The sequence below is a fragment of the Cyprinodon variegatus genome, unplaced genomic scaffold (genome assembly GCF_000732505.1).
Source record: "Cyprinodon variegatus isolate N-32 unplaced genomic scaffold, C_variegatus-1.0 Scaffold131, whole genome shotgun sequence".
Classification (NCBI taxonomy): Eukaryota; Metazoa; Chordata; class Actinopteri; order Cyprinodontiformes; family Cyprinodontidae; genus Cyprinodon; species Cyprinodon variegatus.
In genome coordinates this window covers 538,643-551,738 of record NW_015150584.1, presented here as the reverse complement: position 1 = coordinate 551,738, position 13,096 = coordinate 538,643, and the positions used below count along the sequence as shown (strand labels likewise).

At 38.0% G+C, this 13,096-nt stretch overlaps 1 protein-coding gene across 1 annotated transcript in view; it reads right to left on the bottom strand.

Moving 5' to 3' along the window:
• The window catches only part of melk (maternal embryonic leucine zipper kinase), a 14,681-nt gene extending 2,077 nt beyond the window's left edge, over positions 1 to 12,604 (bottom strand). Inside the window, exons 1-14 of the mRNA XM_015376180.1 lie at positions 12,506 to 12,604; positions 12,187 to 12,324; positions 12,015 to 12,100; positions 9,879 to 9,995; positions 9,635 to 9,778; positions 9,488 to 9,556; positions 9,244 to 9,336; positions 8,958 to 9,056; positions 8,342 to 8,410; positions 5,587 to 5,685; positions 4,814 to 4,900; positions 3,715 to 3,840; positions 3,465 to 3,620; positions 1,760 to 2,042 (exon numbers count right to left, since the gene is read on the bottom strand). Coding sequence (XP_015231666.1) covers positions 1,760 to 2,042; positions 3,465 to 3,620; positions 3,715 to 3,840; positions 4,814 to 4,900; positions 5,587 to 5,685; positions 8,342 to 8,410; positions 8,958 to 9,056; positions 9,244 to 9,336; positions 9,488 to 9,556; positions 9,635 to 9,778; positions 9,879 to 9,995; positions 12,015 to 12,100; positions 12,187 to 12,265 — 1,507 coding nt within the window. The 5' untranslated portion in view covers positions 12,266 to 12,324; positions 12,506 to 12,604. The remainder of the gene's footprint in view (positions 1 to 1,759; positions 2,043 to 3,464; positions 3,621 to 3,714; positions 3,841 to 4,813; positions 4,901 to 5,586; positions 5,686 to 8,341; positions 8,411 to 8,957; positions 9,057 to 9,243; positions 9,337 to 9,487; positions 9,557 to 9,634; positions 9,779 to 9,878; positions 9,996 to 12,014; positions 12,101 to 12,186; positions 12,325 to 12,505) is intronic.
• Between the last annotated feature and the right edge of the window lie 492 nt (positions 12,605 to 13,096).

Genomic DNA, 13,096 nt, shown 5'->3' with positions numbered 1-13,096 from the left:
AGGAAGGAAGGAAGGAAGGAAGGAAGGAAGGAAGGAAGGAAGGAAGGAAGGAAGGAAGGAAGGAAGGAAGGAAGGAAGTATGAGCCTTATGCCCCATTGTTTCTTCCTCTATCCAGGTGATCAGGATTTAGTAGCGATCCTTCTTTGCAACCATCTCGCTCTCGTTGGCTTGGCTCTCTTCACTCCCCCCAGATGGACATCCTCCTTTTCTGCCGATGGGCCTCATCTTACTTTTCTTTTGCACACTTATGGCATTCAATAGTTGTATAATTTTTGTTATTCTTAACTTCACCTTTATTAAATGTCATGGTTTGCACCCTTTCTTGTGGCACGGTCTCCTTTCATTTTTTATGATACTGAGTCGAAAAAGAAGGAAGGGAGGACATATAAACAACAACAGAGAATAAAGTCAGAAAATATGGATATATTCTCAAAATCTTGTTTTTTATTCATACCTGTTTGGTACTCAAAAAATATTATAATCATATTTATATCATGTGGTATAATTTACATGATCCCTGTGAGTTATAGAAATAAATTAATGTCTCTTTTGATTACCATTTGTAAAACATTAGATGAGTGTTAATTTTCTCCCATCCGACTTTAACACAACCGCATTAACACTAACAGGCTCAAAAAAAGCTTGACTTAAAGGAGTCTACAGAAGCAGACGGCATTATTACATAAGCTTTAGTCTAGTGGCATCTTTCACCAATTTAGGTTTAAAAATTGCTAAATGACCACTAGCTAGATTCAGGATGTTTAGCTATTTTTTTTTTTTATCTAGAATAATTATATTAATATGTTTAACTATAGTTGGTTAGTGAAGTATTGGATTACAAGTAAAAAAGATAAAGGAACTTTATGTTTAAAACTTACTTTTAATTGAATAAAATACAGGCTAAAGTGAGAAAGACTCACAGACAGAAGTGCAAATACACAGGAGAGCGCTGGGCTTTAGCGGCGAGAGAACACATGTCACTACAGCCCAAGAGGGACAGTATGTAAAGGCAGGAGACAGCTACACCTGTCACAGCGCCCGCCTGGGGACAGACATACACAGCGCGCCCTGAGCGTGTGTGTGTGTGGACAAGGATGTCACTGGAAGCATGTCCACTTTACGGCAACAAAACAAGAGGCAGCGCAGGGAGTTGCACCAAGCTGAGCTCAAAGGATTTAACATCAAGTGGGTCGGCTCCAGCGAGTTATCCGGCTGGTGGCCAGATATCTACAGCTGGCTAATGAGGCCGGACATCTGAGCAGAAAAGGCCTCGTGACAAATAATTAGGATTCTCCACTTATTTTAGTGCCCTTCATTTACAGATAAGTGACAAATAATTAGCTGCCTGATAATAAGCTCACCTTTGAGTTGACAGTGATAAGTGGAAGCGTGTGTTTGTGTCCGTTTTCCAGTGGCAGTAATGACAGCTAAATTATTGAAATATGAAAGGCCTTTCAATGGAGAACAAAAAGCCCAATAAATGGTTTTATTTCCAGAAGACAATTTACTTGCAAATGTGCAGCATGTGTTTGTGGCACTTGCGATTATGAGAGGCACAAGCGGCCAAGGGAATAGGATAAATGAAAGGGGGGAGGGGGAAGCTCTTTAATGTAAATTCAATCTAATATGGAGTTTACTTCAACCCCTTGTTAGAGGGAACAAACAATTACTGTACACAAATACATTTCCTGACAGTCTGCTGCACTGCCTGTACTCCAGTTATTGTTGGCGGTCTGCCAACGATAAAACCCCACCTACCTTTGGGCGTGGCCTGGCAGGCTTTGGTACCGTTGTTGTTAGTGTTTCGATTGGCCGTGTTCAGCACGTTCTTGTTTGGACGTGCGTTCTTCTTACTGGACACAGGGGTCCGGGGTGGAGGCAGCGCAAACGCTTCAACTCCTTTCTCTTCAGCGACGTTCTCCTTGTTCTCACTGGTTCGTCCCTGATGCCCCTCCCTCTTCTCACTGCGTTGTGGAGTCGCCGTCCTTCCTGCTGCCAAGCCGTGGACTTCTCTATTTTCCACTAGCGGGGATACGAGTTTCTTCAGAAGCACAAATAAAAATGTTTGATTAAAACATATGTATTAGGTTGAAAGAGTCACATTGTTACACATTCCATAACTGCGAAAATGTCCCATGGCGTCAGAAACATTTTAACACTCCAAGCTGGAGACCAACTATTACACGTTTTTCAAGACCGATGTCGATACAGATTATTCTGATATCAGTTTTTTTTTTAGTGCTCCATTTACGTGGAAAAAATTACAATTTTTAAAAATGAAAGAAATACTTATTATGAAATTCAATTTAAAAAATGGATTGCAAATGGAGGGTACAACAATTTATATGCTTTACATAATCTCAAACTTGGCTCCTGATTCCACGAATAATCAGCAAATGCATGCATACAGAAACAAATAAAAGGAAAACAGTGGCTATATATATATCTAATAACTCTAATAGAGACCCTAGAGATCTAAATACTGTTCTGTGGAAAAGTAGGAACGAAGAAAAATAAAGATCAATTTAAAAAAGTTATGGTTAAGGTTATAGTGGAGGTTTCTTCCTGTTAAAGGTGAGTTTTTCCCTCTACACTGTCGTACAAGCATGCTTGGTGTGAGGGATGGTCTTCGAGTCGATGCAATCAACTGGTTTTCCTTATAGCCCTTGTCACACTGTGGTGATTTAGCCAGCGTATACCCGACATCCCAGAATCTCCTAAAACGCTGGCATACGCTGAACTTTCTATCTATTTCTTCAATTTTGGGTGTATACATAGCATATCTATAACGATTCCAGTACATATCTCCAATGACAACCTAACACATGCATAAAGCAGGGGGGCAGCAATTCAGTTGGAGGTGCCCGGCTTGCATAAAAAGATGTCTTAGCTAGCTGCTGTTTACCGCCCGCCAAAAAAAAAAAAAATGAAAAGAAAAAAAGAAAGGTTTTCAGTTGCAGCAGATTCAGCGTCATGTCTGCTAGGAAGTTTGTTGACGTGGGCATAAACGCAGAGAGGATTATTTCAATAATCAAAGCATCATCATTAATTTGATTTATTGTTTCGGCTCTATTAAGTATATATTAATAATAATAATAATTTCCCTGACAAGACTTAGTCTTTTATTAGATGTCATTTGTTAATCAAATGAAACAGGTCTGCCATGCCTTCCTAATTAATGCAAAGTTTTAGCATTGCTGTTGGAGTGCCTCCTGCCACAGAAGGACATTTCACCTCGGGACAAAATGCTAACAAGCCTCCAAGACTGATTGACAAGTGGCGTCACATCAGTTGTTTGTGATTTGGGTCAACAAAAATTTTTCACAAACACCCTACAGCACTTCCAAAACACATTGGGGGCCACAAAACCCTCACTGACAACCACTAAATGAATTAATCAGGACCTCATTGTGTCTCTATTCTGTGTCTCTACATGTAAAGAAAACTAGAAGGTATCTCGTACCATATCTTTGTTTCCATCTTGCAGAGTTTTGCCAGCCTGTGGTGTGTGCTGTTGGACTGACACCCATGGACAATCATCAATATAGTCTGAGCACAGGTCCAAAGATCCAATAATGACTGCATCCTCATCTTCACTGTAATAAAGAGTTTCTCTTTTCTGAAAGTAGAAAAAACATTAAGTAGATAAAAGCTGTTCTTGTTTTTCAAAATATCCCGTTGTCAGAGTACAGCAGGTAGATCCTGGGTGTTACCTGTAGTCCCTGATGCAGAGGAGAGTCCAAGCAGAGGGCCGACTCACGGTTTAGGCGAACAGGCTTTCCCTTCTGCTTCTTTGACAGCAGCAGCAGGTAAGTGGCTGTGATCTGATCATATTTCCACTGTAGGAGGCAAGGCAAGTTTATTTGAATAGCACCTTTCAGTAAAGAAAAGACAATTTAAATAGAAGAAAAACAAAAGCTGAATAAAATAAATTAAGATAAAACATGATAAAAGCAGGTGGTAAAGCCAAAACCTTAAACTAGTAGTACCTCAGTTAACAATTTAACTTTAAAAGGCAGCTCTAAACAAATTTGGTTTTAACTTTGACTTCAAAGCATTTTTACAGTCTTCTAGGAGTTTGTTCCAGATAAGTGAAGCATAGGAAATAAATGCTGCTTCTCCATGTTTGGTTCTAGTTCTGGGTGTACAGAGTAGGCTTGAACTAGAAGACCTGAGTGGTCTGACTAAAAATCCGTGATGTATTGAGGTGCTGATCCATTCAGTGATTTATAGACAGAATGGCTTTAAAGTAAATTATCTGAGCTACAAGGAGCCATGAGACTATGGAGAGACTGTTGCAGTAATCAATTCTACTAAAGATAAATGCATATCTGAGCTTTTCTAGTTCCTGCTTGGACATTAGTCCTTTAATCCTGGAAGTGTTCTTCAGGTTATAAAAAGCTGACTTGGTAACTGCCTTTATGTGCCTATGAAGGTTCAGGTCCATCATGAAACCAAGATTTCGACCATAATCGGTGGTTTTTAGCTGTAGTATCTGAAGTTGTGATCTAACTCTGAATCTCTCCTCCTTTCGAGGGAAAATTGTTTTGTTTTTGATTAAGTAGGCAGAAAATCATGTCTCATCCTCATATTGATCTGTTCTAAGCATCAAAGTCACTTGGTGTGTCGTCTGCATAGTTATAGTAACCAATCTTGTTGTTTGCAATAATTTGAGCCAGGGGGAACATGTAGATATTTAATGGGAGGAAATAGTAAAAATCTATTAAATCAGCAGATCATCGTCACAAACATAAACCAGACAAAAAAAATAAATAATTAGGCTTGGACATAAAAATAGCAGAACACACACACCTCTTTCACCAGTGCTGTGGTGCTCTCTCTTGACCGCTTCATGTTGACTGCCATCTCAGTGATACAATCTTCATCTATGTAGTCGATCTATAAAAGAAAAAAAAAAGAAAACAACTAAAATGAAAACGAGGTGAAGACATTTAATCTACATGTCCAGGTAAAAACTTGTTTCTTAAAGCAGTTCTAAAGAAGTTTCAGTTTTGATCAATTTTAGATCGCTGGTGGAAAAAAGCGGTACTGTTTTGCTTGAAGAAAGAAAGCATTCCCCATGAGGAGCAGCACATTGCGTGGTAAAGAACATAAAGCGGTAAAATCCTGATCTCTCAGTCCCCTGCAGTTGGATTGAACCACATTTCTGCTTCCAGTAGCTGTGAGAGATGAACAGTGATGAGGTAATGAATCTAATTGTGGCGAAATAATGTCATATGACCAAGTTAAAAATAAGAAACAGTTCATTTAACTTTTATACTGTATTCCTGCAACGCTGCCCCCCTCATCTGACTCATCAACACTTCATGTGCTCATACAGTCTCTTAGTCACATCGACTTCTGTCTTTATAACAAATCAGGAAAGGGAGACATGAAGTATGCCATAAATTTGCGTATAATTACAAAGGTTATGAAAATATTTTATGACGGTTGGAAAGTATTGGTTTAAAGTAATGGCAGAATTCAAACTAAACTACTTTATTTAAAACCTAAATCATTACTTTCAAGTGCTATGCTTATAATAGAAATTTTCTCTTAGATATCTGCCTTTTGGGTGAGTTTACCGGCTGCCTGCTGCGCCACTCTACAGGGCTGTTGTAGTCCTTTATCACCCAGGGATGGTCCAACAGCTGTCTGACTGTCAGGCGGCGCTTGGGGTCCACCTAGTGGGCAAACATTGAAACAACAACTTAGAAGAGGACAAAAAAAACACCCAACATCCAAAACCTGGATGATTTCATCCTCATCCTACAACCAATTTTATTCATGTTATTGTGATTTTATGGGGCAGAAAATAATATGAAGGGGAAGGGAAATTATTATTTATAAATATTTTATAAACTTTTCACAAAAACCTGAAAAGTGTGGACTGAATCTGTATTTAGCTCCAAAATGAAAAGATTTTGCTGGACTATTATGCTAATCGACTTTGAGTATCGTGTATTTTAGGGTTTTTGCCTACCTGCTTCACATCTTTAAACGCTTTTTTTTTTTTAAGAAAAGGAAAAAAAACAAGCACTGGGCTACATAAAGATAGGATTAACAAGGTCTAGATTCCCTATTAAATTGCATTTAAGCTGGTAATTTAACCATGATTTGGCACTTTGGCACATCGTCTGTAAAGGTGTTAAACCTCAGTCCATCAAGGATTTGTGTCCTATAAGTTTTAGATGTTTTTCTGCTTCAACACAACCTGAATAATGTTTTCACTGGCAAGGCTAATGAACTTTACTATATACAGTGAGGAAAATAAGTATTTGAACACCCTGCTTTTTTGCAAGTCTGAAATTGTCCACCGTGAGAGACATAATCTACAAAAAAAAAAAAAAAATCACAATTTATGATTTTTTTAACTATTTAATTGTATGATACAGCTAAAAAGAAGTATTAGACCACCTTTCAATTGGCTAGAATTCAGACCCTCAAATACCTGTTAGTCTGCCTTCAAATGTATTGCGAGATTTTGGGGAAACAACCTCCTTCCCTCAGTGAGAGCATTGAAGATGGGTCGAGGCTGAGTTTTCCAACATGACGATGACCCAAAGCAGACATCCAGTATAACGTAGGAGTGGCTCTGGAAGAACCATATCAAGGTTCTGGTGTGGCCTAGCCACTCTCTAACCCTAAACCCAATAGAGAGTCTTTGGAGGGAGCTCAAACGGCGTGTTTCTCAGCGAAAGCCCAGAAACCTGACTGAAGAAACGTTTGACCTCTGTATTTGCAAACAAAGCCTCCTGTACCAAATATTAACATTGATTTTCTCAGGTGTTCAAATACTTATCTATATATTATTTATTTTATCAAACAAAAAAATAGTTAAAAAAAATCAAACATTGTGATTTCTGGATTATTTTTTTAGATCATGTCTCACACAGTCGACATGCAGCTACGATGAAGATTTCAGACCCCTCCATGATTTCTAAATGGGAGAACTTGCAAAAAAGCAGGGTGTTCAAATACTTATTTTCCTCACTGTACATATGCTGCAATCCAGCCATTTGATAGATGTGTTAAACCAGGAACACATCCAAATAGCAGGACATCCACCCCAGAAGACAGGATTCACCCAGCTGTAAACCACACAACCGTTGCTCTGGTGGGAGGTTTACCATCTTTTCTTACTGAAATGTGAACCTGGGATTCTAGCAGACAAATTTCCCTGCTCCTTTCCTCCTCTGACAGCTTTTCTGTTAATACTGCTGACAAGCATCCCCACAGCATAAGGCTGCCAGTACTGTTACACCAAAGAGGTGATGCTTAGAGTTACATTAGTTTTCCTTTAGACACATAGTCATGAAAACAAAGGAAACATTTTTATTTTTTAATCCCATGAGCCCCTGCCTTCAGGATTGATGCCATCCCTATAGGTTTCAAACTACAAATTGACTCACTAAGACTTTCTTCCTATAACATCTTTCTTACCAACTCCGGATAAACAATTTTACCAAAAATCTAAATAATTGTGATTATTTTCAACCAATATGGGGTTTGTGATTTTATTTCGATTTTCTTTTGCACTAACCACAAGCATGTAGATGTTTCACTGTAGGGTTTCGGTTTTTAATTATCTTGAAAGCTTGCTTGTCTAAAGTCCATTTTCGCAGAACTTTATTGGAACCTTTGTTTGGAAAAGTGTTAACTTCTACTTGGATGCATAAATTAGAGTGCTAGCTAGATGTTTTCGTTTCCTTTTTTGAGGCAGAAAATCAACTTTAAACACATAACCACCACATAAAGTGCTGGAGTAAAAAAAAAAAACATTTGTCTCTTAGTCTTGTTAAATGTAACTTTACTAAAATTGAGTGCCTCTGCGATTTAAAAATTACGATTTCTTAAATTACAATTGCATTGCCCAGCCCTATTACTAACTTTCCCCAAAATCCAGCCTTTTGGAGAATATAAACACATTGTCCAACTTGAGCCCTGCAGCTCCTCCAGACATACTGTCTGCCTCCGAGTTGCTTCTCTAATTAATGCTCTTGATTCTGGCCCCTCAGATCAGGTGGATGGTTCTGTCTCTGCAGGTTTATGGTTGTTTCGTACCATCGACAGGATGGTGGGAAGAGTGCGCCATGAGACTTTCAAAGATCGGGTTATTCCTTAATGATCAAATTCCCTAACTGTTTTACAGAGCACCTGGATTTATACTGAGATTGTCTGAAAGCAAATTGCTTGCAACAAATTTTACTTGAGCATAAAAAGTATATTAAAATATATACAGTGAGGCGAGGTAACAAACTAGTCATTGGATTTCTTCATGAGACAGATAAAAGAAATGAGTCTGAATCTAAGTGTAGACGAGCAGCAGTAAATACCGACCTGCATCATTTGGTTGAGGAGGAGGATACTGCCTGGTGAGAGCCACTTTGGGTTATCATATTTCCCCCGCTGGAATTAAAAACACAAAAGGTTCCAGTAATGCATATATGGCTGACAGGTTGTAGCAGTTTAGTGGACCTTGAGACCAAAACTTTAATATTCTTTTTTCTTCTCTTAGTTTTGCATCAAAGCTGCAAAATCCTTTTTTTTTTTTTTCTAAAGCTGGATTTAAATGCAACCAATTACGTTTTCTACTTGCAAAGATTGATGCTAATTTTATCTGCAACACAGAGAGGAAAGAGTGAGCTCAGTTGTCACCCCAGTACTCAGTCTGTGTGCAGCTAATGCAGAGTTAGCTAACGTTTTAAGGTCCTGTCAGTTTTTTCTGTTGTTATCAGCCTATTAGATTTGTTGGACAGGATCTACTTATAAACAATAGCTTGATAAGACTGTAGCTAGTTTCCTTTTAGTTTATTTAGGTCTTGGTCTCAGCTCCCCTTGTATCCTCGCTTAACTTGGTCTAGGTGGCTTGAGATGGCTTTAACTCCCAACTCTAGGTCTCTAGTCTTCAAATATAAAATTCTTCATGTCTAAACAGAAAATGTACATTGTTTACCGTAATCTTCCTGTATAGGATCATGCAGTTATCATCATCAAAGGGAAGGTATCCGCAGAGTAAAGCAAACAACAGCACCCCCATACTCCACACGTCAGCCTGCAGATTTGAGATCACACAGCAGCAGGTGAGCACCAAGCATTACAGCCAGGATATCGAAGCTCAGCTGCTAAGAGTCAAAAAATGATCAGGGGAAAAATCACGGAGTGCATCTGTGGAATTCTTTTTACTTTTTTACTACTCATCTTGAAGTTAGATCTACTATACAAGTTTGGAGATGTCTCACCTCTGAACCAATGTACGCTTTACCCTGAATGAGCTCTGGAGCAGCATAGGCAGGGCTGCCACAGCACGTCATCAGTTCATAACCTAAACCGCCCTGTAATAAAACATCGACACAAAACAAAAAAAAAAAGAGGAAAAGACACAAGTAATTAAAGCTACAAACCAGGTAGAAGAGAAACAGGATGAAACAGAATTCAGTGCCTTTTTTGCAGTGAATGGTTTAGAGAATGTGGCATTATCGGTACCTTTGGTTTGGCACAGAGGCCAAAGTCTATGAGCTTCAAGTTATGGTCCTCATCAATCAACAGATTCTCCTAGATAGCAAAGGAAGACCTTAATAAACACATTTTCTTAAATAACTTATTACAGAGGTGTGCATTTGCAGTTCGTACCGGTTTGAGGTCCCTGTGTGCGTATCCTTGGCTGTGGACGTAGGCCATTGCTGATACAATTTGTCTGAAGAACACCCTGGTCTCTTGCTCCGAAAGTCGGTCCTTGGCGACGATATAATCAAACAGCTCTCCACCGGGGCAATACTGTGGCAGGCATTACCCAAAAGATAACAAGTATTTGATTTTAAATCATGGTACAGTCTCTTTGCAACGTGCAGTAACTGTTTGAGTTTAAGACCATTACCTCAAGCACCATGAAGATCTGTGTAGAGGTTTCAATAACATGGTACAGTCTGCAGATGTGTTGATGACTGAGATTCTTCATAGCTTCTATCTCCACCTTTACGCGCGGTAAATCATCCTAAAGAGAAAAGGCAGTTTTTCCTTTTGATTTTTGAAATTCTATTTGTTTAGAACAATACCACCTAGTTTTCTTTTTAACGTTATACTTAAAAAAATAAAAATATGTGCAGCAGCTATGCAGAAGTTTGTGCAAACACTTCAATCAAATAACGTGACAAACACCTTTTATTTTTTTATTCGCCGCTTCAAGGAACACAGTAATTAACAGTATACAGCATCAGGCTGTAGAATTCAGGAGAGCGTGGTAAATCAACAAAGTACAAAGTACAGTCACCAGAGACTAGTTCATTGGCCTTAAAATTGGACTGATTTGTTTCACTGATTTACTTTGACCCCAAATCAAAAAGGCTTGAGCCCAGCTAAATAAATGTGGCTGAGAGTAAGGCTGAAACAATAAACTGGATTAATCATGATTAATCGATTACTGAAATAATCATCAACTAATTTAGTAATTGATTAATCGTTAAATGGAGTTTAAAGACTCTAAAATATGCCTTTAGCTGACAGAGCAACCAACCTTTAGCAGCAATTATAGCAAAGTTGTAAAAAAAAAAAATTGCATTTAAGATTCGTCTGTCAATATGCTCTATCCAGAACTCCTCAAGTGGAAAAGTTTTAGTTTCACCTGATTTAAGTTTGGAAAAAGTCTTCTTCAAAGAACCTTTTGGCTATCCAATTATTAATTGAAAAAATAATCAACAGATTAATCAATATGCAAAATAATCGTCAGCTGCAGCCCTAGCTGAGAGAGACAAATATTACACCACCTTTAAATTCAACACAGCCCATTATATTTTGTTAAATGTCTGCAATAGGAAACAGTTTCCAGTTTAAACAACAAACATAGCTTTTAAACTAAGGGCAAAACTATAAAAGTTTCAAAAAGAGGAAGGAATGGACAGTACAGATTTAGCTTAACTTGTATTGTCCAGGCGGCCCATTTGCTAAATTCAGATACTTGCCTTACGTAGCTAAATCATTAATAATTTAGTCGAGGTGATAACAAACTGCCAATGCGAGTTAAAAGGAACGACTTACATATATAGAAAAGCCTTCTATTGATTAAATCAATCCAAGTCTAATCTCATTAAAACTACATAGTTCTGTGATAAAAGGGCCAATAGTGGATAAACTAAAGAGTGTTTTGCTTTCAGCTCCCTTAGCAAACCACAATAATCTAGTAAAAAGCTAGTAAAGCAAGATAGATTTTAGTGTTCCCCATTAACAATACAGAGAAAAAAAAATGTTCCCCTCCTGATGGATTCCCTTTGTATGTTTTTACTTATCAAATATAACTGTTTTGGCAACGTCATGTTTGCTAGAAATCTCTAAATCTCGCCCCTGATCTATAACAATTTAAGAAAATAGAAGAACATATGTGATTGACCTCTATTGGCATAGAACGTGTTATAAAGTGAAAAAACTAAAGATGAAGTGTCTAAGAGGGCTTTTTTTTGTTTCTTGGCAGAGTGGGGGGCAAAACCTCCAATAAAAATCTTATACACTCAGGGGTTCTTTTCTTAAATCAAATTTAAGACTTTTTTTTTTTTTTTTTAAAGAAAGCTCACTTATGACTACCAAGAACAATCTTTAAAAAGCCTACAGCAAGGACACATGTTGATTACATGCTATGCAGAATATGAATCTAATAGTTTCTCCAAAGAAAAGAAAATATTTAGATTTAAATACATTTTCAAAAATGTAATTGTGTATAAATATGTACGAATGCAGTTAGAATGATTTGCAAAACTAATGTCTGTAATCAGCCATGATGTGTAACCTTTCTTTGCTTGAAATTGTCTCATTTTTTGTTTTTCATCATGATTTTGAGGAAGTTCAAAATAGATGAGAACATTTCCCTTTATTGCTCTGCACATATTCTGATGTTTTAATCGATAACCATTAATTACTGTTGGATCCAATTGTGTTCTTACTTTAACGTGTTGCAAAATGCTGTCTTAATCTTGAATTATATGTTGATGTGAACATGCATATGTCGGATCTATCCGTTTCTCACCCCCAGATCTTTTTTATTCATGATCTTGATGGCCACCTTCTCTCCTGTCAGGATGTGTCGGCCCAGCTTGACTTTGGCAAAGCCACCTGGGAGATAAACAGTGTTCAGAAACCACTCACCGTGGATGAAATGACGCAGAGAAATACAACTTTAGTGGTGAACATGTTGTTACCTGAGCCGATAGTTTCATACACTTCATAATATTTGTGAAGCTCTGTGGCTCCGCGGTTCTCCGTCCTCTCCACAGGCATCCTCCTTTTCCCAGCGACAACAGCGACTCTAATCAGCCCAACAACGCCGACAAGAACCCCTTCAAAACATGTCGTTTTAGTTTAAAACCTTATTTCCATTCTCAAACAGCTAACGTTTTCACGATGCTAACTAGCGTGACAACCAACAATGGCTTATGTTTAAGTCAAACAAGGTCCGTGTAGTAAAATATAATTCAATACGGGTTATCTAATCTATTCTTCACTGCTATATGACATTACCTTCGTTTCTCAGAAGACAGAGGAAAGCATAAAGCCGAACAAGCAAACAGTAGAGAATCCCTTCCCTCTGGGATGTTTGGTTCCAGTTTGAATTTCGCTCGTAACGTCTACGACATTTCCTGCTTCCGGTTCGCTGCCCTCTTGTGGTGAGGTGTGGTACTGCTATCAAATAATAAGACCTTTTGGGGTATTTTGTGATGCAATTTAAATGTAGTAAAACATGTTTTAAAGTAATACTACAAAAGAGGATAAGGACGACTGAAAAAAAAAGTTATCTGATTTTTTTTTATTTTATATCAGTATGAGAAAAAAGTCAGAATTCAGACTTTAATCTCTGAATTCTGACAGTTAACAAACATGTTATCAAGTAGTAGATTTGTCTAGAGACTAAACAAGCTCTCTTGTTTTAACTGCCTTCTGCTCTTCCATTCATAAAATATCGGGGACCCCTCAACCACATAAAAATTCACCTAATTCCGTCATTTAACACCAGTGTCATTTTCCACCAATGTGTTACTGGCCCTCTCAAACCACTCACATCTTTGTCAGTGCTCCCACATCTCTTCCTTTATGGTGCCCATCTACATTAAG